General features: G+C 34.1%; 1 protein-coding gene across 1 annotated transcript in view; it reads left to right on the forward strand.

Moving 5' to 3' along the window:
* Positions 1 to 733: 733 nt before the first annotated feature.
* Positions 734 to 26,847, forward strand: part of LOC144440289 (E3 ubiquitin-protein ligase RNF123-like) — a 27,009-nt gene continuing 895 nt past the window's right edge. Inside the window, 27 exon segments of the mRNA XM_078129647.1 lie at positions 734 to 842; positions 3,442 to 3,523; positions 4,863 to 4,957; positions 5,863 to 5,866; positions 5,958 to 6,240; positions 6,830 to 6,984; positions 7,808 to 7,933; positions 9,104 to 9,218; positions 10,291 to 10,392; positions 10,883 to 11,101; positions 11,859 to 12,032; positions 12,822 to 13,028; positions 13,873 to 13,999; positions 14,514 to 14,615; positions 15,294 to 15,436; positions 16,223 to 16,423; positions 16,925 to 17,032; positions 17,712 to 17,889; positions 18,809 to 18,971; positions 19,755 to 19,842; positions 20,468 to 20,558; positions 20,924 to 21,063; positions 21,777 to 21,965; positions 22,930 to 23,090; positions 24,200 to 24,342; positions 25,476 to 25,567; positions 26,774 to 26,847. The exon segment at positions 26,774 to 26,847 is cut by the window's right edge and continues 12 nt beyond it. Coding sequence (XP_077985773.1) covers positions 734 to 842; positions 3,442 to 3,523; positions 4,863 to 4,957; positions 5,863 to 5,866; positions 5,958 to 6,240; positions 6,830 to 6,984; positions 7,808 to 7,933; positions 9,104 to 9,218; positions 10,291 to 10,392; positions 10,883 to 11,101; positions 11,859 to 12,032; positions 12,822 to 13,028; positions 13,873 to 13,999; positions 14,514 to 14,615; positions 15,294 to 15,436; positions 16,223 to 16,423; positions 16,925 to 17,032; positions 17,712 to 17,889; positions 18,809 to 18,971; positions 19,755 to 19,842; positions 20,468 to 20,558; positions 20,924 to 21,063; positions 21,777 to 21,965; positions 22,930 to 23,090; positions 24,200 to 24,342; positions 25,476 to 25,567; positions 26,774 to 26,847 — 3,671 coding nt within the window.

A 26,847-nucleotide genomic window follows, 5' to 3' on the forward strand; every position in this document is an offset into this window, starting at 1 on the left:
GAGGAGGCCTTTTAATTATCTACTTTAAATTATATAGGATACATTTTTATGAAATTGAAAAAAATGGTTCATTGGCTGTACCAGAAAGCTTTTTTTACTCATTCTATTTTGGTTAATATTTTTTGGCAAATGGGATCTATTTTCTTATACCGCGGAAGTAAAATGAGCATTTCCTCTAGGCTCCTGGCCCAGCTGTACATGTTCCTGCGGAACACATTTTTAGAAATGTGAATGGTTTCAAATTGGACATGCTTGCTGAAATTATTTTTCACAATTTTCGAGATTAATCAAGAGTGGATTTTCTTCATTTTTTGAGGATGTTTTCACTTTTTGTTTCATTTATACGGCATCTGCATTTTTACAATTTGAAACTCCGATTCGTCAAAAAATATTAAATGATTCACTTACATCATATGTATTAAATATGAAAAAAATACATATTTCAAATGCATTTAGGAAGAATTGTGAAATAAATGTAAGAAAGGTCCCTTTCCCCTTTCAAAACAATAAAACATGCATTCTACTGTTATAAAATATTGCATGTAGACAAACAGTTCCCTCAACTATGAGACATGGTCCCTAGTTTTGAATGGAACAGCTATTTTCGAAATTTACATTTGTTATTACTTTTCTCCAGTAACAAAATGGCGACATACACTGTAATTTAGCGAAGGATTCAGCGATTTATAAATTTATTTCAGTGCATTGATTCTGTCAGTCCGTTGCTGCCATTATGGCAAAGAAAAATCCCGAAGAGTCTTCGGGAGGGGACGGCATAGGCTCACTACTCTTACAGGGTGCAAGTGGTGCCATTGCGGGAGCTATTAGACGACCAGGAAACAGTAGGTTGACTGTTGTTGGCAGTTTTCCGACATAACTTGTTCGATGTTTTGAAGAACTTTTGCGCAAACTTCTGTAGTTATTTAAGTGCTATTATAATGTGCAAGTGTAGTATTGCTTTCTGAGTACGTGTTTGGGTGTGCATACACACCTGTTTACGCCTACTAAATTTATTTGTATGTGAATCTGGCATTCAACAAGCAAGTATGTGAATCTGTTCAATGTAAAGTGACAAATATCATAATCAGGTTTTCGAGGTAGCCAGCTGTCAATCGGCCGTTGATGTTTATGTTGTATCTTTTTCCGTAAAACACCACAAGTGGCGAACCATATATATAGTGGGATTTAGTTATAACCACTAAGCATATTTCGATTTTGTAAAAACTTTGAAGTGGAATACGTCAGTGTCAGATGAGCCAAAATCCAAACTACAGAACAGCAACGTATTGTATCGTTTCAACATTTTGTAGTGATATGTTATTGTATTGCTGTATCACATCACAGTTCAAACCCGACCCCATTATTGTGACAAGAACTGATAGAGTTACATTGTGCTTGTGACTCGTGCAGAAATAGATCTCAACAATTATAATCTAAAAACAAATAGCTAGACACACAAACACACACACTCAAATAGTTGAAATACAAATCTTCAACTGTATGCAGGTAGCAATCTTGATTCTTTGAAAACGTTTTTCTCTTTGAGTTTTACACTTCGAATGTAAATGTTGAGAGATTTAATGTAGCCTCCCAGAATCAAAATGTAAGATACTGTATGGCAGTGCTTCCAGATACATGTATGTATGTATGTATGTATGTATGTATGTATGTATGTATGTATGTATGTATGTATGTATGTATGTATGTATGTATGTATGTATGTATGTATGTGTGTGTGTGTGTGTGTGTGTGTGTGTGTGTGTGTGTGTGTGTATGTGTGTATGTGTATGTGTGTATGTGTGTATATGTGTGTGTGTGTATGTATGTACATGTATGTATGTATGTATGTATGTATGTATGTATGTATGTATGTATGTATGGTGACGGATCAACTCGTCCCAATTTCAACTCGCCCCATTTTCAACTCGCCCCAACTCTTTACAATATAATTTACCTGAAATCGAAACTAGTAGTACTCAGTTTGGAGGGTCTGTGGTATCTCGTACTCCACTAACGAAGTACCACTTGCACTGTAAACACATACTACAATACTTAGTTGCGTTAACTAGGGAGAGGAGACAAGTTTCCAAAACCGGTACCGTACACGCGGATGTCGTAAGCGTGTCAGTCACTAATATTCTCCCTGGTTATTATCATTATTATTTCTTATTTGGGTTGTAAACATTAAGTCCTAATGTGAAAAGTGATATTCCATGACTGAGGACAGTTGTGCTAGTATAAGTTCTAGATCTAGCAAACACTTAGCCAAAACCCACACCACTTTCTGCTACGAAATGTTACATTTGCTACACTTCAATTGGCCACGTAGGTAAAATCATGTAAATTTTTCGGTACCCATACTTTGAGTCCAAGTATCGTTTAGATTTATAAACGTTTACTAGTGTTGTTGGGGCGAGTTGAAAATGGGACGAGTTAAAAATGGGGCGAGTTGAAATGGGACGAGTTGAAATTGGGACGAGGTGAATCGCAATCTGATGAGGTGAATCGCAATCTGTATGTATGTATGTATGTATGTATTTGTATTGATGCACTGCCAATAAAAAACCCTCTTAAACATGGCTTCAACCAAAATAACCTGTTGTAGATTAAATATAATAACCCACATACTTGTATACTTTAGAATTGGATTACTTAGATCGACATCACAAAAGGGTAAAAGTTGTCAGTCTTACCCACCTGTTCTCAAATTACCCTTTTAACAGCTCCTTCTGCATTGTCAACAACAACAACAACAATAACGACTACGATGACGACGAAGACGATGGCAACAACAACGATGACGACGATGACGACAACAATAACAGTAGCAAACATATTGCAATTCATGTGTTGCCATTTGATAATCATACATGTTTTAATTAAGCAAGCCACATTGAGGAAAATAAATATCAGTCAGGATATGTGACCGGCGTCCAGTCAGCAAACAGTATCCTCAGAAAACAATGATACCATTTTGGGAAATGTGCATAACAATATATTATTATGTAAATCAATGTGGAACCAGTATACATTTTGCAGATAACCCTGAACCATTAGCTTTAGTGGTAATCTTTGATTGGTTGGTGCACGCTATATAATACAATTGTATCTTACAAACATGTACCATCCATGTAAGTCAGTTGAATTTCAGACTCAATGTTTATAATATTGACTACGGCAAGGAATCTGCGGTATTGACCAGGATATGCCAACCTGTCATAGTTTATTATCTCGCAAAAAAAGGAAGAGAGGTAATTGTTACAGTTTTACAGAGTTGAATATGGTTGTTGAATGATACATATGACCATCAAAAGACCAAACAGTGTAAAGAGGTAGTCTGTGTGTTTTTTCTTAGAAATCAAAATATTATTGATAAAAAAACAACCTGGCATACTTTGGTGAATACCACTAATGTTTAACTATTCTGTTATCTGTATTTAGTAGGAAGTACAACTGATGAAGAGTTGAGTAGATTTTTACATCATGTCTTTGAACACCAGTCAGCTGTCACTGAGAAATCAAAGTAAGAAAGATAAAAAATTACATTTTTTTGTACTAAGGTTGAACTTGTTCACATTTTATGATATGTTTTTTGGGGTTTTTTTTTGTAACTTTTTCATTTACATTGGGTACAATAGGTTGAAATAATTGTTGACATTCCTGCTCCAAAGTTTAAAAAAAAAAGATATAAAAAACCCATACAGATTTCGTATATCCAAGAAAATTATATAAAGATGATGCATGGTATGGAGTATTTTTCAATCTCTCGTCTGTCTTGCAAATGTATGAAAATTCTATTGCATGTATCCTGCTTGTCACTTTCTTAAAAACGTGCTGCATTTATAACCAGGATTCATGTAAATTGCATCATCGTTGTACCCATACAATATGCCAACATTTTGAAGTTACTAAACTTGTTTGATTTTCATGTACTTGACTTGAGTTCAGTGTTTTTTGTTAAGGGTGGTAAACAGGTAAAATATATCTGGGTACCCCAGTCATTTTACCGAGGTTTTAAACAAAATTACAGTAGATTATATGGGAAACTATGCAACTTTTAACCCCCCCCCCTCCCCCCCCCCCCCCCATTCCTGTTACTGGGGTTCCCCAACCTTAGCAAAAACACTCTTGAGTTAAAGTGTTGACAAGTTTTGATATGAGTGTATTTTCAATCCAGCCAGTTTCAAGGTACTGTATTGTACTGCAGTTCGAAAGGGCTGGAGAAAGACCATTTTGGCCGCCTGAGGAGATCAACTGTCGTAGATTTTCCAGACGAATGTTCATTGAGACGAATGTTTGATACAACCACTCAGAAACCAATAAGAAACTGTACATGCTACACTTTAAGATAGCAAGATTGAATGAATAGAATTTCTTGCGATATTTTGTATGAATGAAATGAACTAAACTTGCTACCCATGCTGACATCAAAATAGTCTTGTGATATGAGTTGACTCAAATATGTAGGAGAAAGCTGTGTTGAATATTAATGAATCATTGAATGTAATGAAAATATTACATTATTTCACCATGAAATCTTTTCCTGACTATTATATCCAACTATCTCCTGATCCTTATATAGTTTTAATTGATGGGTGACGTATTTATATCTCTATACATCTGTAGTAGAGTTAGCATTGATTCACACAATTATCACTAAAAACTACAATTCTACTGTTATCATGTATTTCTGAAACACCTATATTTTGGATTGTATGAGTGCCTTTTGATGACATGCATATTAATTAATGTCTATGGACGTACCAGGTGTTAGAAATGCAAAGCTGAATTGAATATAATGGGATAACTTGTCACTACATTTTTACAAATTCTATTTTTTAACCTTGATTAATACTCTACAGGAAGTCTCTTGGATTACATAATCTCAATGAATATCTAGAGTCCTTGGTGCTGGATGTTCCAAAGTCTCCAACCAAATCTGGTCATCATTCTAAAAGTAAGACTCTAGCATTGCATGCTTAAAGTTTTCCATCATGACTGATTAGTGATACATATAAAATGATGTCATATGCATTAGTTAAAATGATAATACATGACATGCATACAAGTAAGTTATCAAGACAAGTATACATATTTAGACATTATTGTTCACATATACTTTTCTAAGTTCATCCAAGGAATATATGTGTGACCTAAGGGGCTTTGAGATCACTATTCATATTCAACTTATATTCTTAAAATCCTTATGTAATGTACTAGTATTTTGTTTTGGCTGAATGAAGAAAATTGTTAGAATAATTTCTGCAAATGTACTTCATAAAAAAATTGGAAAATTGATGGTTAGTTTGAAAACCTAAATTCAAATTTTGAGCACAGCAGAAGCAATAAATAATGTAGATCGGAAGTTTTTATTTGTAAAGACAATCCATATCAGAAGTAATAATTCAAACAGACATTTCAAGCAATGGAGTCTTTGTTGATTTAATACAAGACTGGGTGAAAGTTTGAAATGTATGTTTGGGAAATATAACAACCAGGGTATATATAATCATATTTTCTGTTTGAATGCTCACAACTTGGCTCGTGTGTGGTATATTATCCATGTGCCTGTACAGATTAGCTAACTCAAAGAGAAGCAAAATGAAAATAAAGCTAATGTCATCATAGTGTTTCTAGCCAAGAAGTACATGTTGTGGGTTTGAAATTGAAGAGGCACATTTTTATCTACAATGCATGATAAACTGTACATGTACAGCCATCTATCAGTCTATATGGTGTTTTGTACATTATATTACACATGACAAGACAAGGGTGTGTACATTTAGTTGATGTTCAGAAACAAATCAAGTGTCATTTCCCTTCATCATTGTTTTCAATATTACTACTGACATTCACTTTTAGTCTGGTACATGTTGGACCTCATTTGTAAAAAAAAATCAAACAGAATAAATGGAACTGCAGCCCTGGATAAGGAAAACAAAACCATAGAAATAAAGTTAAATTATTTTCTCTGCAGGTCCCAGTAGTAAAAGTAAGAGTACAGCTGCTAGTGGTAATGGACGTATTGGTCCTGATAAAGTTGTATTTGACAATGAAAGTCATATCGGTGTATTTATTGCTGATCAGGATAGACTATTACTTGCTAGTCAGAGTAACTTCAGTACAGCCAGGGCTAATGTATGTCTGTACAAGGGCAAATGGCTGTATGAAGTCATGCTGGGATCTAAAGGTGTGATGCAGCTGGGATGGTGTACACTGAAGTGTAAATTCCACCAGGAGGTAAGGTAGTCTTCAGCATCTAGTGTATTGTCTATGGAAAGGCAGATATATATATAATAATATATGTAGTTGTTGGCAATGTCAATAGCAAGCTGAGTAGAGTCTTAGAAAAAATAGAGATTAGATTGAATGACATGTGAAAGTTTATCATCTGATTGGTTGTACACATACTATAGTTTCTTTGAATTTTATGCACTTTACATATGTATCTACCTTTGTTGTTTGTATGGCATCACACAGACAAGGCCAGCAGCTTGAACGACATCTGTGATATGTACAAACTGATGCAAGGGCACAGCGTAGCTAGGACATATGCCATAATGCTGTCCAGTGTACTGTACTTGATATAGTGCACAGCCAAAAGTACAATATTACGTGTTTCTATAGTCAAGAATCCAAAATTTATGTTGTCAAATATAAACATCTTTTTATTCCAAAGTAAGAAGTGTAATAAGCTACCATTACATGTAATGTGTACATGTATGTTGTAAACAAATAAATTCCTATTCTTAAGTTAAATGGGGTTTCTCTATTGAATGTTTACACATATCACTGGGTTATAAACAGTCTTTTGCAATGTGATTTCCAGGTTGGTGTTGGTGATACAGAGAATTCATTCTCCTATGATGGCAATCGTATCAGGAAGTGGAATGTTGCGACGTGTAAATACGGTGAAGCATGGCAGACTGGAGATGTCATTAGTTGTATGATAGATTTAGACAAAGCAACAATATCATTTGCAAGGTGAGTGAAACTGAAAGCTATAAGGTCACTTTATCAATACATTGTTATACACATTCTATCATGACATAACTATGTGCTTAAAATTTCAATACCTTACATGTGTAAGTGAATGTAGTCAATATTGAAAAAAAAAAATGGAATGCTGCATGTAGCTTCAGAGCATAGCTCTGTACAAGAATCGTTCAATACACATGGTGGCACTTTACACTGTATATAGGATGAAGGATAGTTTAAATGAAAACATATCAAAAGTGTCCTGACTCTCCTTTGAATTATGTCTTCCATCCATTGACCACCATCTCTTGTGATTAACTGTTGCTTTCTTCATTCATTTCATATAGTACTGAATGCATGTATATGTCCTGTCCTTCATTAAAATGAAAACACTTCCAAAGAGCTGTATGCTAACACCAAGATCACTTGTATTGTCTCAAAAACAACTCAAAAGTTTAAAAAGCAAAGAAGTTTATGAGTTCAATATTATTGTTCAGTTATATATAGAAAAGTTTTGGTATGGTAAACTGTTTTATAGTTAGTCAGTTGTTTTGTGCAAGCCAGTCACAGTGTTACGAACAATATCACAAATAACTAACATGTGTTGAAAAAATATGACACTTATTTGCTGTATACAATTGATAAGCAAATATGTGTGGGCAGTTAATCAATGCATGCCTACTTTTCTTTTATCAACGATTCCCCAGATATTTTGAGTGACTTTTTTCGTGATTTCATTATATGGGATACTGATACAAATGTACTTGCAATACCTATGTCGTTGTCATTGTCACATTTACAATACGGTAATCTTCATCTTCACACACAGGAATGGTAAGAATTTAGGTGTTGCCTACAGTAATATCAAGGTTGGACCTGGCTATGCTTACTTTCCAGCTGTTAGTCTTTCCTTCAATGAAAATGTACAAGCTAACTTTGGTGCTACTCCACTGAGATATCCTTTGTGTTATATTCAAACTTGCAGATGACTATGTACTTATCTTGATGTGTAGATAACTAACATGAAGGTTTATCTTTGGCCAGTAGTGATGAAAATTTATGAAAATTGTATATGGAATTTGAATATGTAACTTTGAATGCCAGTCCAAGAATTAGAGGCATTTTCATGAACTGTATGGGTTCTGGAGAGTCATTTCTTGATTTTACATCACCTACAATTACTTGTGATTTTAGGAAAATGTCATGTTTATCTTATGCATTTATAGGGTATCTTTGCTGTGGGCACATTTCCTTGTGGGAGTCAGTAGAAATGATTATTCATGGTTGAGCAATGAATTATAGTTGATTTACAATCATGAAATGACTCTCCAGAACCAATACTTTTTGAGAATATATCTATTTCCGGGTGTGGGTTTCTGTTTTTGTCAGAGTAGATATTCCAGGTTATATAGAAAGTTTCTGAAAATTAAGTTAATTAAAATGATGATAAGTATATAGTAGTACTTACAGAAAGTTGAATGATCATAATGATGATGATTAGTTTGTTTTCAAAAAAAAATGATTACCCACTTTTACATAAATATCATTGTGTCTAAACTACTGATGGGTGTAAAGCATTAGGAAGTAGGATCTGAAGGTCAAAGGTCAATTCAGAACTGATGAATGCTTTATTTGTGACGTACTCCTCCTAAATCCACGAGATGGAAGTTTAAGTGGATCACAAGTGAAAAATGTAAATAAAGTCTAAATACTGATGTTGTCACGGTATGCATGGAAGCTGTGTTCCTATCTAACTCATGTGAGAGATTTGTAGTCAATTGAGTTTGCAGTGCAGGTAATTTTTTTGTGTGGCAATTTTGTAAGTTTGGTGACACTCGGTTTTGTGGTTAAAGATAAATGCCAGGAAGGTGAAATTTACAGTTATGCACTAAAAATGTAGGCTTTGCTGTTCATAAGTCATTCTGTTTGTACTCTATGCAATTTTCCACTCTGTAAACTGAAGAGCCCAGTTAGTCTGTGTAAGTTGTGACATTCAAGCCAGGCGATCAGCTATCACCGGTATAGAAGCATGACAAGGCTGATCTTACACTTTTTAAGACCCCAGTCAACTCTCAGAATACAAACCATACATCAAATCTGTGTATACTCCTTAACTATGTCTTACATATCCCATTGATGGATATAAACCAATCCAAGATGCTCCTAAGGAGGATTTTGGTAAGGCTAGTATTTGGATTGACAGCCTTGAAAAAATTCTTCCAACCTTGTTAGACACCAAAGTAAGTCTTTTAATAGTTTTCATGAACTTTATTTTTCTCAATGTCATTTACATAACAAAACTGTGTTGAGACATGTATCAGTTTTGTAATATTTAATTTTTGTATTTTCCATTTGTTTATTGTTGGTTTAAGTTAGAATTCTACAGAACATGGTATGTGGCCTTGAAGTACTGTCAACGTGATAGCTTGCCAGTGTGTCTGTCATACATATATTTAGTCTGCGAAAAATGTATTTTCTCTCAAAAATGTTTAGTACCATCATTTGTTGTATGATGTATGTTTTTTTTAGAATATATGTGTGTGGGAGTGAGGGTTAATGGTCACTGGTGTTAGGGATGTATAGTGTATGTGTTTGGAGGGGATAGTGGTAGTTGTGTTGGTGTTGAGTATGTACAGGCATGTGTGTGTGTGTGTGTGTGTGTGTGTGTGTGTGTGTGTGTGTGTGTGTGTGTGTGTGTGTATGTGTGTGTGTGTGTGTGTGTGTGTGTGTGTGTGTGTGTGTATGTATGTATGTATTTATGTATGTAGAAAGAAATGCATATGGAACTTGTGAGACAATGAAGAAATAGATGTAATCTGACGTTTCGAATAAAAATTCTTTTTAAAGGTAATCAAATCTAGGTAAACACCTGAATATGTATGTGTATGTGTGTGTGTGTGTATGTGTGTGTGTGTGTGTCTGTCTGTCTGTCTGTCTGTCTGTCTGTCTGTCTGTCTGTCTGTCTGTCTGTCTGTCTGTCTGTGTTTGTCTGTCTGTCTGTCTGTCTGTCTGTCTGTCTGTCTGTCTGTCTGTCTGTCTGTCTGTTTGTCTCTGTCTGTCTGTCTGTCTGTCTGTCTATATGCATGCATGCATGCATGCATGCATGTATGTATGTATGTATGTATGTATTTATGTATGTATGTATGTATGTATGTATGTATGTATGTATGTATGTATGTAGGGGGATGTGCAGGAAAGTTTGTGTGTTTGTGTATTACATTTGTCTAACACACGCACTTACCACTTATTCTATTATGAAATCAATTTAATAATTTCTTGAATTGGTTTTGACCATTTATTTGTACATTTTAGATTTCAGCTAATGTAAAACTTGTATCAGACCAAGCAAGGAAGATGTATGCCAACAAAATTCTTGTGTGTACTCACATCTTTGAAAAACTAGCACCGTTAATGGTAAGACTGTTAAAATCTAAAAGGTGTACATTATTTGTGTGTTGCCATATCTTCTTGTAAGTTGCATACTCCATGGTAAGGATATGTGAAAGTGAGCAACAAAAAGTATTGACCAAACATGAATAAACAAGCAACATGAATTTAGTATACTATTACAACATTGACACAAGATTTTAAATGTGCAGTACTCAATGCATAACATAGCACATTTGTTGGATAATGCCATTAACAGCAATTCTGGAAGTACACATGTTTTGCCATAGAAACAAATTAAGGAATTTTTTTTATTTTTAGGTAAATGGATGAATGTCAAAATTGCAGACAAAAAAAAATTTCTTCTTAAAATAGAAAGAATGTTAGGCACATAGTATTAGTTTCTGAAAAGCATAAAGGGGTTTAGTATGGTTATGGATTATCATTTAGTAATACTAGTATACCTGTACAATCTTTAATCTTTATTGGTTGTGATTCTCTCCCACTTTCCTCACAGGCAATTCCATACATTGTCGATGCAGTCCTCATCAAATTTTTGTTGAGACTGTGCGATAACAGAACACGTCTGGGAGAGCAGCCACTCGTCACCAAGATGTTAGATGTAATGTGGATGTGTATGGAAGAGCATGAACTCAAAAAGTGTCTAGAACAGTTTGCTGCAATTCTAGTCACCAAGTATAGATTTTCACCAGTGTCTAAAGATATGAAATATCAGGTTAGTTTGTAATAATGTGTTCATTGTGTGTTGTCATGGTAATGAAAGACATCTATCGCTATATGGTTGGGTTGTACTTTCACCTTCGTTATGAACTTGTATTGAAAAGTTACCAATTTCAAGTAATCTAACAATGAGTATCTTTATACTAAATTATTCACCGGGTCATTTTATTTTGTCAATTGTGTTCAGAAAAATAAACCTTTGTGGGGGCTATGAAATAATTATGAAGTAGGTATTTTATCTAATGTTGATATAAACTGCAATGTGACGCAACCTTTGTTGTAATTGGATTTCAAGGATAATATACCTAATGTTGTTTATTTTGTACTTGACCCTGACATTTGGTTTGATGTCTGACACTGTGTTTTCCTCATAGACTTTGTACATTGTGTATCTGATCCTGGCATTTGGTTAGACTTTACTGTTTACAGTACAGCCAAGGATGGAGCTCCAATAGACTCAGCTATTAGCAGAGAGTACCGCCACTGCTAGCAGAGACTCCCAGTGCTCCAACCATGACTGGATTGTACAGTCTATATTGACTATGGACAATACATATCAGACCATTGTATGTGATGTCTGATATTGACTTTTTACCTTACAGGCAATGTACCTGACATTAACATTAGCTGATATTGACTTTTTACCTTACAGGCAATGTACCTAACGTTAACATTAGCTGATATTGACTTTTTACCTTACAGGCAAAGTACCTAACATTAACATTAGCTGATATGCACTTTTTACCTTACAGGCAATGTACCTAACATTAACATTAGCCGTTGTTAGACATGAGAAGACAAGGAAACATCTCTTGAAGCATGTCTTATTTGACAGAGTTCGGTTTCCATTCATAATGATGGTTAAACCACCAGACAATGAAGTACTAACTGAAATGATACCGACAGCATGGTGGAAAGTTGACAAGGTATGTTAATAACAATGATTTAATGTCATGTCCATCGAATCTCTCTTCTGACAGGTATCTTGGGTATATCTGTGTAGCTTGTCTGTACACTGAGTCTTAATAATGTGATAAAAAAAATCTTGTTATTTAAAATGTGTTGTCATAGTTGAATGGTGAAAGTGGCTACCTGCAGCAGAATCAGTACATTTTCAGTTCAAGCCTTGCCACCGTTATATGTTTCTGAATAGCTAAATTCATTTGGCAAGATTTGAAATTGCTGTGTCCCAATCAATCTGGCTGTATTAATGGAAACCAGGTAAGAGTTGCCATGTGAAGAATTTAATCCTTGTGCTTATTGAGGATTTTTTTATACCCCGGACATTTAGGAAATACAAGCTTCTAGGGCAGTTGTGCCATAATAGGTCTGTGTCCAGGTAGTTGTGCAGTGCTTTGAGCACAGTGTGATGATTGTGCTATAATATAAAAGTGTGCATTATTATCATTATTATTATCAGTTTAATTTTTGTTCATTGAAACCCTTCAATATTTGTCCTGAGATATGGAGAGAATTTAAGTCATAAATATCTCTCAGTAACTTTTAAAAGCGTAAATTACATTATTTTTCTCAGCTGAAAGTAGACGATCATATTATAGGGAACAATGTGTTTTATCAAATTTCTCATAACCTGATTTATCGTGTAAGAATCATAAATGTTTGCTTCGTTTTATGACAAAACGCAATTATCATCAGCTGTACCTCTGTTTTTGAAAGTTGAACGTGTCTATTTCCTTTATGGTTTGTTTTTTCAGGAGGCAGAACTCTCGGAGGAAGAGAAGAAAAAGAAAGAGTCATATGATAAAGACTGTGCAGAACTACGAGATGCTGTGAGACTATTAGAGGAAGTTCAGGAAGAAATTCTTAAAGTTCTCCTAGATAACACAGACAATGCAAGGGGGCCATCCACCAGGTTTATATTCCTTGGCAAGTTTAGACACTTTCTCAGGGAACATGCATTTGTAAGTAAATGTGTATTTTTTTTTATAAAGTTAAGAGTTATTGATCTATAGGATAGAATGAGTGTGTTGTGTAAGGAAATAATTTAAAAACATATTTTTATACTTCACACAAGCCAGGTTGAATATGTTCAAGCAAAAAATATGGGTTCTGTATGCTGTCGTTCTAACATGTGACTATGTCATTGATTTTGGAGGTGCTGGAGATATAAGTCAAAACATTTATAATCATTATTACTATTTTAGTTGTCCATATTTTTGCAAGAATACTTTACATAAAACCATGGCTAAACTAATCAAGTGTAGTGTTTACAACGATTCATGCAGCCATGACGTGTCACTTTTTACCAACCACCCAACTCATGCGTTTTTCATGTAATGACAGGGATTTCCTCATATTTGTTGATACATACCAACAATTATGTCATCAAATCTTTCATATATTATATATAATTTATATCTAAATACCAGGATTGAGTTATACCAGTATCAAATAACGAATGAGTGTGCTTCAGTAAGTAGAATACAATATGTAACATTTCGTAGGCAACAAAAATTGCATCCAAAAAACTTCTAAACTCGGCCTGTGCCCCTTTAATGTTAGTTTTACAACAGAATGCTCCAAGTGTCATTGCGTTGACTAACAAAAATTTGAGCAGTAGGTGAGAATTTGTTGTCTGCGGAACCATACAAGGAGCATTCTTCTGGTGTAAACTTACATTGATTTTGTGGAATTAGTCACACTATGAATCTTCTTATAAAAATATAGACTCAGACCAATCTGATAATCTCAGCTTAGAATACATCGACCTAATAATTTATACTGTCTTGTTTTGCTGTGTTACAGTTACAGCCAGCTATTGTACAGTGTCCTCTCCCAGTCACGTTATGTTTCTTTCATCGCTTGGTGGTCGCACTACGCTACTACTGGGATAAATATGCAGAAGACAATCCAGGGGCAATCAAGAGTGAAGGTAAGACTCTTTATAATTAAAAAGGCTAATTAACAAAAAAAATTAAAAATTTTAAGTGTGGAAAGTAGTTGTCTGACAAGTTGGTCAAACATGAAAGAATGATCTTATGTAATGTAATCCTTATGGCTCTACTCTGATAAGATGACACTAAGGTGAGAACCTGGGATTGAATCCCAGGCCTTTAAGTTTGTGTTATCAGTATGAGTCCAATCAGTATAAACGAAACTGTATGGTAAACATACACTACTTGAAATCCTTCACACTAGTGATGAATTAAAGAAAAAGTTCAGATAATTACAATTTACAACAAAGAGGGTCAAGACAAAGTGGTTGTGGTATTAAAATGTGATGTCATCACTAGAGGTTTTCCCATAAACCCTTTAAGTTGAAAGCAGTAATCAATACAAGTTTACTAAAGGCAGAAATAACCTTCACTAAACTTTAACCTTAACACCTTGAGCATATGGTACAGTATATAGAGGAGTTAAATTTGTGTCTTTTTTTTGTTTTTCAGATGCCTATGTCCCGGCTCATATCTTTTACAGTAATACAGTAGACTTTTTCACGTTGATTAGAGTTGGTGGAGTAGTATCACATTTAGATAAAAATTTAACAGGTGAGTACCACAGATTGATTTAGATAATTTGCCAAAAAAAAATCATTTTGAAGATCAAGCACAGAAAAAATTATATGTTGTTATTTTTCAAGACATGTCTATTAGCAGTATGAACAGAGATGTGTTGAATCCATTGAAAATAAATTAAGTTTTAAAGTAGTGTTGTTGACATCGTGACAGAAGCTACAGTATGGACATACATGTACATTCATCGAACGTTTATGATGTAGTAACTCATTTGTTAGTAGTATTTGTAAGACATTTTATTTGGCAGTGTCTGTTTTAGCCTCAATTATGGCCACTCAGAGAAGACTATGTCCAGCTCTCTGCCATTTAGTCCATGTCTTTGTATTTGTAGTATGTATTTTTTTGCAATACTTGGAGTCGGACAGTGTCTATCTTCACAGAAAATTGCAAAACACTGCTAAGAGTTTAGTCGACTTGTATCGATTTGGTATTTCATAACTTGAATTTACAGTTGTATTTCGCAACTTGAATTTACAGTATCACATTTAGTCGACTTGTATCGATTTGGTATTTCGTAACTTGAATTTACAGTATTTACACTACAGTGTTGGAGATACCAATTCATCTAACAATTTGTACTAATTTATATTTATTTTTATTACTAATTGTTAGATTAAAGTTATGTATTTTTTTAATAATACAATTTTTCAGATGAACTTGAATCAGTAGGTATCAAAAGGAACACCTCTGAGGTCAAAGATCAAGGATTCTCATCTGTGAAAGTAGCAAGTGAAGATAAAGGTAAGGAGGGCAAAGGTCATAATGGTATAGATAGAAGACAGTTTTTGGTGACAGTTTTCGACAGTTTAGCAGTAACATTAAATGTAGGCAGTATCTGTCTAATGATAAAAATTATGGAAAGATTATTTCAAACATTATACAGACACAATATGAGTTAGTCTAACAGCTATCCAATGTTTTGCATCTCAAGATCTCTTCCCCCCCCCCCCCCCCCCCCCCCCCGTCTAGCTCAATGAGAAATCATGAACCAAAAGTTGTTCATGCAAATGAGTAAACCCCCAAACTGTTAGAATGATGTAATCAGTGTATAAGTAGTGTCCTGAGCTAACATTACATTACTATACGTAACTGCTCCCAATAAACACTAACTTATCCTTGGGTAGAATTCTATGATTGATTACAAAGATATGATGGTAATGACTGTGGATGGCTTCATTTGAATTTGAAATGCCATCTCAGAACCTTGTTGAGCTAGACGTGTGTAGAGTTTTGAAGTCTTGGATAGCCTCTAGACTAAATGTGGGTACAAGATAATATCGGGATGAATTTCCAGGATTTAAATGACAATGACCATAAAGTGAACTAAGGGAAATGTTATATTTTCGCGACTAGAAAATTTTGCAATTTTTCAGTCTTCAGTTAGTCCTCATAGACTAAGTATTATTAATTACCAGACCGATATGTTATATTAATGTACAAGAAGGCATTTTAGTCACTACTTATTTTTAGTTATGTGTTTTTTTTCCAGCAAAATAAGTGAAAATATATTGAAAAATTTCCAGGTTTAAAGTATATGTCTGTCATATTTGTCATTGTGTGGTTTGGTTTTGTTTACAGAGAGTGAAAGTAAAACAAAACAACAACAACAACAGCAGCCATCAGCCAGCTCTCTTATTGAAATCCTAGATGGTCTTATTATGCTATATGATATAGGAGTTCATAAACAGCTCGGTAAAATGGCTGGATTGTATGAAAACGCTTCCGAATTTGCAGCTGCATTGAAAGACACTCAAGATAAGATTTCGAGATGTCCACCAGAGGTTAGTTATTTAATATATCAGAATTGTCATCAAAGACCATTTGGGAATTTTGCTTGTGTCCAACATTTAGCAAAATGTCTCATTTAAATTTGGAATGCCACTCCAGGAAATGCAGTCATTTTCATTAACTATGGGTTCTTGAGAGTCGTTTCATGATTTTACATCACCTAAAATTACTTGCAATTTCAGACAAACATCAAGTTGGTCTTGTGCATTTATATAGGGTATCTTTGCTGTGGGACATTGCATTGTGGGAGTAAGTAGCAATAATATATTCATAGTTGCACACTGAATATTCATGAGAAGTGTTTTACGCTGAAAGGAATAGGCACGGGACTCATGAATATTCAGTGTGCAACCATGAATATATTATTTTTGATGACACTGATAAAAAGTGAAAAGTTGTTAATATTTCAGCTATCAAGTGTGGTAAAGTAAGTTTCTCAGTAATTTTAATATTGAGAAAAGTTTTAATATATATTGTGTCATATTTATTTACAGAACAAACAAGTTCGAGCTGAACTTCAGCATGCATATGATATATTCCATGAGAAAACCTGTGAACATGCCAGGCATGTGGCATGGGTAGCCACATTAATCTATCCCAGGGTATGTTGGATTATTAAGATATAAATGTTTATAATATCATACATTTGGATGTAATGTACAGGTAGTGTTTTACCATCCACTTATAACACAAAGTCCTCCAAAGAAAACCAAGTCAAAATGACAAAGCATTGCAGATAGATATCTCTGTCATATACCAAGTGTTTATATACTTGTAGAAAGTCTATGGAAGTCATTGAATTACAAACCATTCCTTGAAAGTCTGGAAAGTAATGAAAATTTCAATATACATAATTACACATTATATGACACTGGTAATCCAGCCTTGGTTTATTTATATTATACAGATCTAAATCTATTGTTCTTCAATGTGGTAGGTTATACAAGTAGGTAATCATACTCATGATCAACATAGTGGAAATATTGAAAGTCCCAAAACAGCACTGCAAGTTCATGGAACTATAAATAAACTAGTTTTCAGAGATGCCTCCCTACTGAGACTACCAATGTCCATTCAATAATCAATAGCTTATCACTATTGTATCAACATGTTACGACAATAGTTTTTAGTTTGTTTCTATCTTAGAAAACGGAAGGCTCAACTACCAGGGTAATAATATCAACTCCAAATTCTTATTTTTGATGAATCCTTGATAAAATAAATTCACCATCCTTTATGCCTTTCTGATTCATATATAGTTCTTTTTTGTGTCTTTTTCAGCCCAAGCAAAATAATGTGTTTTGGTTACTGAAAGCAGTTCTACGGACCATAGACAATGTACATAGCAGTGGCAAATTGTTTGCATATTTACCTGAATTTTACTTAGATACATGTATCAATGCATACAATGCGTTGAAGAACTACTTCAGTCTGGAGTTCTCACTGTTTGATCTACCAGGTGAGTTAGGAATCTATGTTACTGTTACTACGCCCTCTAGTGTCAGCAAGTGAACAAGAATAGTGGTTCCAGTTGAAAAGCTCTTTCTAATTTTTTCGTATTTTTTATTGTGTGAAAATGGTTAAAAAAAATTTTACTATTTTACTTTTGTTTGATGTTCTTTGGTTATTTTCTTCACGTTAAAGATAGAATTACATTATGGTGTTTCGAATTTGCAGATAAAATGTGTAACAAATTACACCGAATATTCTATTACTTCTGAAGTTTGCAGTCAGTATACTGCCGCAACACAAGTAAATCTTAGAGATGGTTCTACATATAGTGTGCCAGGTTGTCATGAGGTACAATGAATACAAAGCACTCTATGTAGAATCACTTGTTTGTCATGGATAGAGTTGAGATAAGTGAATATTCCAAAGAAATCATTGCCGATTTTGCCGATTAGAAACTTCATTAGAGAAATGGATATGAAATAAAGGGATACTGGTGACATTATCGTTATTTTGTAAGGATTGTATTTTTTCAGTGGTTTACCTTCATTTGCAAATACACATTGAAACATTGAATAAATTGTCCCAAAATATTATCATGTTACTGCTGAAGTTGATGCAGTTACTATACTACCTGAACACATGTAAATCTTTGAGTTGGACTTAGCGTTAACCCTGTTGTCATAAGGTATGATGAAAAATGAGCATTGGATATATGTATGATAAAAAAAATGACGTAAAAACTAGCCTGACATGTTTGGAGCTAAACTTACCAAAGAAATCATTGCACATTTTGTTGATGAAAAACTTATTAAAAAAACAGTGGTCATGAACCAAAATGTTACTAAATGATATTACCAGTACAATGATATCTCATTACTATGTTAGGATCATATTATCGATGGTATCCTTTCATTTGTAACTTTCAGGAAGTAGAGAGGTGATTATCCGATATGGTGTGTTTCTAAGTCGTCATTTTGGGGACGACAGGATCAAGAAATCAGACATGAAGGATATACTAATCCAAGCTATGATGTGGTTTGTTGCTAACAAAGACACACTGACAGCTTTAGAAGCTATGCCCAAAGTGGAGTAAGTCAAGTTCTTGTTTTTATTATTATTACTTGTATGTCTAAGATTTGAATAAAGTTTTTAGGCATTTCAGAATAATGAAGTACTCACCCCTAGAGGTATAAGATAACTCAAAAGTTCTCCCTCAAGGATATTCATGTAGGATACGTAAATGGTTAATTTGAATAACAATGATGTTATTGTTATGTACTGGTACTTGAAACCATTATGGTATGTCAGATAGTACCAGCAGCAGTTGGAAACAACAAAATCTGATTTCAAACCTGTGTCCTGTTACCACTCATTAAAAATATTACATACATACCACACAAAAGAAACCATAAACAATGCGGAAGCAACATTTACAAAATGTAACAAGACAAGAAAATGAATCAACAGACAAAATTTATATAGTTATCCAGTTACACCATACTGAAAGTCATCCTCCCTGATACATGATGATTTGGAATGTTTATAATAGCACTCTATGGTGAAAATGGATCTTGGGAGAGTATACTTAGCATTTTCAAATTTTCAAATTGCAAATTTTTTCAAATTTTTTTAGTATGGAGTTCTTTCAATGATTTTCATTTCTGATATTTTGACCTGAACTTTTGAGAGTTTATTGTGGACGAGTCCTAATTGATCTATGCAGATATAACATTCAAGTGAAAGGAGTGTAGTAGACTTTATTTTCATGGCTTCACTCTACATGAATGGTTGACATGTCAAAGGTCATACCAGTATACAAATAGAAGTGAAGTGAGATTCCTTTGTAATATAGTTGTGTTCTTCTCCTCTCAGTCAAGTAGCAATGGCAAGGTCACTACTAGCACCATATGAAGGTAGAGCTTGGGCACAGACTAACTGGATCCTAGTCAGAATATGGAAGGTATGTGTCTGATGATTGCAACAGCTCTTTTCCTGCCCCTCCCTGTTTGCTAAAAAATTCTGTATATTTCTAATGACATTAGATCGTTGATAATTTACTCTTTGTGAAAGAAAGTTTCACATTGCATTTTTAAGCTATAATGTTTATGATCTAGAATGAGTTAAGCCTGTTCTTAGTAATTCACATGCATGCACACACACACACACACACACACACACATGTACAAACGTGTACATACACCCACATGCACACGCACGCACACACGTATACAAACACACATACAGACACACAGACACACACAGACATGGACACAGACACACACAGACAGACAGACACACACACACACAGACAGACAGACACAGACATACACCGACACACATACACACACACACACAAACACTGACACAGACAGACATACACATACACACATACACATAAATACACATGCACACAAAGCCAAACACACACATATAATGTTATTGGACAGATTCTTTAAGTGGTATATCATGTTTGCTCTGCATGGCTACACATGCATGACTTGCGTACATAGTTGCAAAGTTGTTTTGTTCATATATGTACAATTGTGATAAAGTACTAAGCTGTACGTCTCACCTGTCTATTCTAGGGGTGTGGTTTTGGTTTTCGATACGTCAAGCCACCTCATCTGCTCTCACCTACAGCTACAGAGAAGGATAAAGAAGGAACAATCCTACAAAGTAAGAACTAATGTTAGCTTGTTTAGAGATATATGGTATTCTGGATTTGTAATCCTACAAAGTAAGAACTAATGTTACCTTGTTTAGAGATATATGGTATTCTGGATTTGTAATCAAAAAGTAATTTGAGTATTAACATTAACATTATTTAATTTGTATTGGTAATCATTTGAATGTGGCATTGCTTTTATGAGAAGTCATTTGACTTTAATATGAGTTTACAACTTTAACTTTACATATCTATATACAAATGTATACTGAATTTTCATACATTAGGTATGAGGTGTATACATATTTTTACACTGAAGCTTTGATGCATGTGACGTTTTCAAACACTGAATTATCTTTGCCTCACAACATTTCAGGACCTTGTCCATCACCATTCTTTCAAGACCTTGTCAAGGAAGTTCTTCTAGAAGATGAAAAGTTTTCAACCCATTTCTTGAATACAGTACTGAATCAACTCAATTGGGCTTTCTCTGAATTCATTGGTATGCTGCAAGAGGTGAGATTATACAATAAATATCAGACGTAGTTAAATTACTAATTGTTGATGGTACTTTTCCACTTCCCACCATCTCTGTGATGTTCTTTTTCAGCAAAGGTGAATACCAACTAAAGTTTTGATCTTTGCAACCATGTATTTTCAACAACCCAATACTGAAACTGAAATTAAACTAATGCTAAGGATTAATACCAATGATACCCTTGTAAATGTTTAAGGGGAACGCCACTCCAGGAAATAAGGCATATTCATTAACTATCTGTTCTGGAAAGTTATTTCATGATTTTACGTCACCTACAATTACATGCGATGTCTGAAAAACATCAAGTTGATCTTGTGCCTTTGTAGGGTATCTTTGCTGTTGGCTACTGCATCATGGGAGTCAACAGAAGTAAATATATTCATACCCTATAAAGGCACAAGATCAACTAGATATTTCTCTGAAATCTCAAGTATTTGTAGGCGATGTCAAATGATGAAATGACTCTCCAGAACCCATATAGTTTATGAAAATTTACTGGTGTGGTGTTCTCCATTAATTGGAGAGTCTTTCAATGAACTTTGTTGGGTGATTATTTTTACATTATCCTGCATTTTATAAGGAAGGGATAAACAAAGGGTATTATAAGAATGCCAAAAGCTGAAGCCAAAAGGTTGATGTGATGTAATGAGATGAAACACAATTAAAACATTTCCCCCTCTCTTATCCACAGATCTCTCACTTGGCGACAAAGAAGGAGCCACATTATGTTGACTCCAGACAACTGAAGCTGTGTGGTACATGTTTTGACTTGACAGTTGGACTGACAAGGGTACTGGAGTTTGTTACTGCTAAAGTACCTGAATTATTCCTAGACTGGTCAAAGTCATCAGCAGAACCTATTCTAACGAGGCTATTCCAGGTGAGACATATATATATAAATGTAACACACTAGTCACATAATTTGTTTTTGTGTTTTTTTAGAATCTTTGATGATTCCATGTTATTTTTAAGCTAGAAGGTCATCAAGCATAATTATACAATGACAATAAGGGAACTTGCAATTCAGACTGAGCATGCTCAGACGCAAAGGACTATGGGTTATCTGTAGTTACTGTGATACGTAATTTGGAACTATTGATAGACTAAACCTCCTACAATGGTTAGAGTGACCATGACTAGATTATTTGTGGTTACAAACAGTGTAACAACATTGTTTATAATGCTGATTGATTCATATTTATCATATTTCCCATGATGCAACAGTCAGGATATTTAAGATGGCAGATTTTCAAGTTCCCTATTGAAAAAATGTGTAATATACCAGTGTACATTTTTCACAGTACCCATGATTCATTGAAACTTAATACAACATAACATGATAAATTAGACATTTAGAGTGAAAGAAGTCATTGTCAGCACTTGCTGTTTTAGTGACTGATTAACAGGCATGCCAACAACGACTATGAATTGTGGTGTTTTATTTTTTTTATTATACCATGCACAAGCCAAGTTTTTGTCTTTGAACTGAAAATATGGATTATATACCCTGGTCATTCTACATCACTACAATCCGCGTCTACGTCACTGGTTCTGCAGTGCTTGAAATATGAGTCAAAACATTGTATCATCATTATTTTTCCCGATTTTGCATTTTAGCAACTCGTAGTGACAAGGCCCCATAGGTCACTTGTATTTTCCTTGTCTGAATGAAGAAAAATATTGGGGAATAATATCAAATTAAATGTATGGTATTCAATTTCAACTGTTCTCGCTTACAAGTTAATGTACTAATTTTTCTCTATAATTTCTCTGCAATGTAATGCTCATTTTATCCATGTTATTAATAACCAGATGTATTTGTTTTTTGTCACCCATCATTCCAGTTGCTGACTCAGGTTTTGAATCGAGTGACAGCTCGCTATAATGTCTTTGAGAATGTCGTACGTGTGGATCTTCCTGGTATGGACAGTGTTGATCACTTTCCTATCTTAACTGCAGTAGCTGGTATATTGACAAATCTACTATGCCATGAAAACCCTATCTTGTAAGTCTAGAATATCTACTCTCATTTTCTACAAAGTCAAGTTGTAGGTTTGAGTGCCAAATTGTTGCTTTGCTTTATTATATAGTACATTATGAGTGTTATGTCTTCTCTTTGTGCAATGTTTGAATGAAATTAGTTCAAAATTGGTACCACTGTCAGTGTGACACCAGTTATTTGTGAAATAACGCTAAAATAAAATAGAAAGTATATTAGTGTGAACATTAAAAAGATGTGATATTACATTGAGTAAAAACACCCACATTCCTTCTGATAAATTGTGAGGGCTCATTTGGAATTTGGCTCAATACAAGATTTGTATATTTTGTTACAGTAGCAAAATCATTTCAAAGGAGTTAAAATGTTGTTACTGTTGTAGACCGTATGGCATTGTAGATACAAATGTATATGAGAGAGGTGTGTATGTTTGATTTGAAAATAACACTGTAAATTTCACATACATACATTATTAGTACATTATTACTGACAGGGGCCTGAGTGTAATTTTAACACAAAGGGCACGTAAATTACTAACATAGTAACTGTTATGTTATGTTATGTTATGTTATGTTATGTTATGTTATTGTTTATTAAAGTGTCCTATGTGGACTTAACAAATTATTCAGTACTTTAATAAAATTTACAAAAAAAAGAGCCATATCCAGCCCTCTGACTTATAGGACACAAAGAATATCAAATTAAATACATAAGTAAGTAAGTATCACATACATCTCAGTTGCAAATAAAGTTTTTCCCTAGGATTGAAGGCCTCATGTATAAAGTTTGCAGTATGAATGGGAAATTTTATCATTAAATGTTGTAGTTTATTGTATATGTTCATATGACTAAAGTTTAGCATTAAAGTTATTATTTTATCTAGTAATGCTTTCCTGAGGTCCATGTATAGATTACAGTCGAACAAAAAGTGTACTTCTTCCTCTGGTGAAGTTTGCAGTTTGAATTAAATTGTATCTGTATATACAGGGATATATCTAAATTTCAATACAGTCACAGCATAATTCCTATGGCTGCCTTTATTCATAGCTTTTACTTCAAATGATAAATTGAAACTATTGAAACGCCTAAAAACTTTGATTTATTTATATTTACAGTAAAGAGTGTGCCACTACTAATTTGTTAACGGATCCCAGCTTTCAACTGTCAACCTTAGAGTTTCTTATCAGCGGTGAAGGGCCATCTGCTGCAACTATTAGGGGACAGCGGCGATTTGATAATAATTTCTCATTCAAAAAATGTAAGTATGAATAGATTGTATTCTACGAAATATATATTAGATAAGTTCCGACATAGTGATAGAGTGCATTACAGGTTACTGTTCACTCTCTCTGGTAGATACAATCAGATAGAAACCAATACGAAGCTTTGCATACTACACTAAGTCTTTAGGATAGCAAGATTGCAATCTCTTGCTACATTTTTGTCTGAAAGAAATCAACCTATTATTTTAAAACAGACTGCAACTTGATGCAGACATGCAAGTGCCACTGTGTTTGATGTCTGCATTTGATGTCTGCATGGTGGTACATTATTTCATTTCATTGACACAAAAACATAGCTAGAAACTACATTGTTTGTATTCATACAATTTCAATCGTATTATCTTCAAATGTAGCATGATTTTGCAGTTCTTATTAGTTTCTGAATAGTTGTATCAAATAGAGGGAGAGTGAACAGGAACCTGCAATGTGCTGTATATCTCCAAAGTTTTTAATGCAGTCAGTAATCATACATATCAAAAAATGATTTAAAGTGAAGTAAATGAATAACTGTAGTGATAATTCAACTATGTTTTGTCATTGAGCATTGAAGTTCTTGGACTGTGGTCAAAGTTTTTTGCAATTACTAGTAGTATATATTAAGCTTTGTATTCACATACAACAACACAACAACCTCTACCACTTCCTCAACTCCTAAAGAGCATACTATGATAGTTTTCTTAAATACATAGAATATTATACCATGCATGAGCCCTTTAGAACAAAAATTATGGAATATATACGCTGGTCGTTCTATGTCATGACAACACGCGTCTGTGTCACGACAATGTGTGATCGAAATGTTTGTCAAAATTGCCATTACTTGCCCCAATATTTCTTTGATATTACTGGCGCTGGTATAATTATGTTATTCTCCAATATTTTTCTTCATTCAGCTGGAAAATACTCATTATCTAAGGGTTGTCACTATCGGTCGACAGACCCCTTAAGTTACTCATATTTTCTTTGGCTGAACGAAGAAAAATATTGGAGAATAACATCTAATTGTCAATGCTTCGACAATATTTATGTATACGTCCTTCAGTGATGTCACATTACACTGAAAACTTTGAATTTGTTTATTGATGTAGAAAACTTTTGTTAATTACAGATGATGAAGTTAGTGAGGATGAAGTAAAGAAAGTTGATGAGATGATGGCTTATGTAACAGCAAGACATAGTGTAGCCCCTCCACCACCTCAGGTAGGTTTTATATACTTCATACTCCCAATGCATATAATTAATATAACATTGAAAGTGTGTTACTTTATGGTCAATCTGATTAAAATCTGATGTTAGATAGGCTGGTTTTCCTGTATTTACCTTTATTCCATCGTTATTGCGTCTTTTACGTTAGTTTTTTTTTTCCTGGGCGAACGCCTTTACAATCTGATTAAAACGATGGAATAAAGGTAAATACAGGAAAACCAGCCTATCTAACATCAGATTTTAATCAGATTGTTGGAAAGGCGTTCGCCCAGGAAAAAAAAAACTAACGTAAAAGACGCAATAACGATGGAATAAAGGTAAATACAGGAAAACCAGCCTATCTAACATCAGATTTTAATCAGATTGTTGGAAAGGCGTTCGCCCAGGAAAAAAAAAACTAACGTAAAAGACGCAATAACGATGGAATAAAGGTAAATACAGGAAAACCAGCCTATCTAACATCAGATTTTAATCAGATTGCTTTATTGTATACCCTCACAAAATCACATACATTCATATCATACAACCTCTCTTTGATTGAATACAATCTTTTCTGCAAGGACACAATGAGTTAGACAACCTCACATCAGTAGGTACTTTTTAGTCCAAGAAAGTTATATGAAGAAATTACAAATAAAAAAATAAATAGAAATGTTGTGTCTTTTTATATTGAAATCTTCTCAATATCAAATCCAGTATTAGTGTTAGATTATTCCGATATGAAATAAATTAAACTTTAACCACCACCACCAGCCCCACCAATTCAAGTTCCTTCCTGTTTGGAGATTTTAAAGGCAAAATTGAATAGTCAGAGCAAAATGGAACTGAAAGTAATAATGATAATAATTATAGTAGTAGCACTTGTAAAGTGCCATATTTCCTAAAAGTTCATAGGCGCTGAAACACTACAAAAGCAATAAAAACTACTAGTGGAAAACATACTAAAAGAGTCTCAAAGTTCACTGACAATTTAAAGAGTCCCATGTAATAGAAGTCACTAATGATACACAAGAATCATCGGTAAAAAGTACTTGTGATAGCAAAAAGTCACTTCTAGAAGTCACTAATGATAAATAAGAATCACTGGTAAAAAAAGTATTGCAAATGTTTGATAAAAACCCACGATCTCATTACTTGTATCAACTGGTCATGTTAAATAGTATGATGTTAATGTTTCGTATGTGCGTATGTTCATTTCAGACCCCTGCTGATGAGGAAGTCTGTACAATATGTTATGCCCGACCTTTGACCCGACAGTTCAAACCGTGTGGACA

Source organism: Glandiceps talaboti, chromosome 1, assembly GCF_964340395.1.
Source record: "Glandiceps talaboti chromosome 1, keGlaTala1.1, whole genome shotgun sequence".
NCBI lineage: Eukaryota > Metazoa > Hemichordata > Enteropneusta > Spengelidae > Glandiceps > Glandiceps talaboti.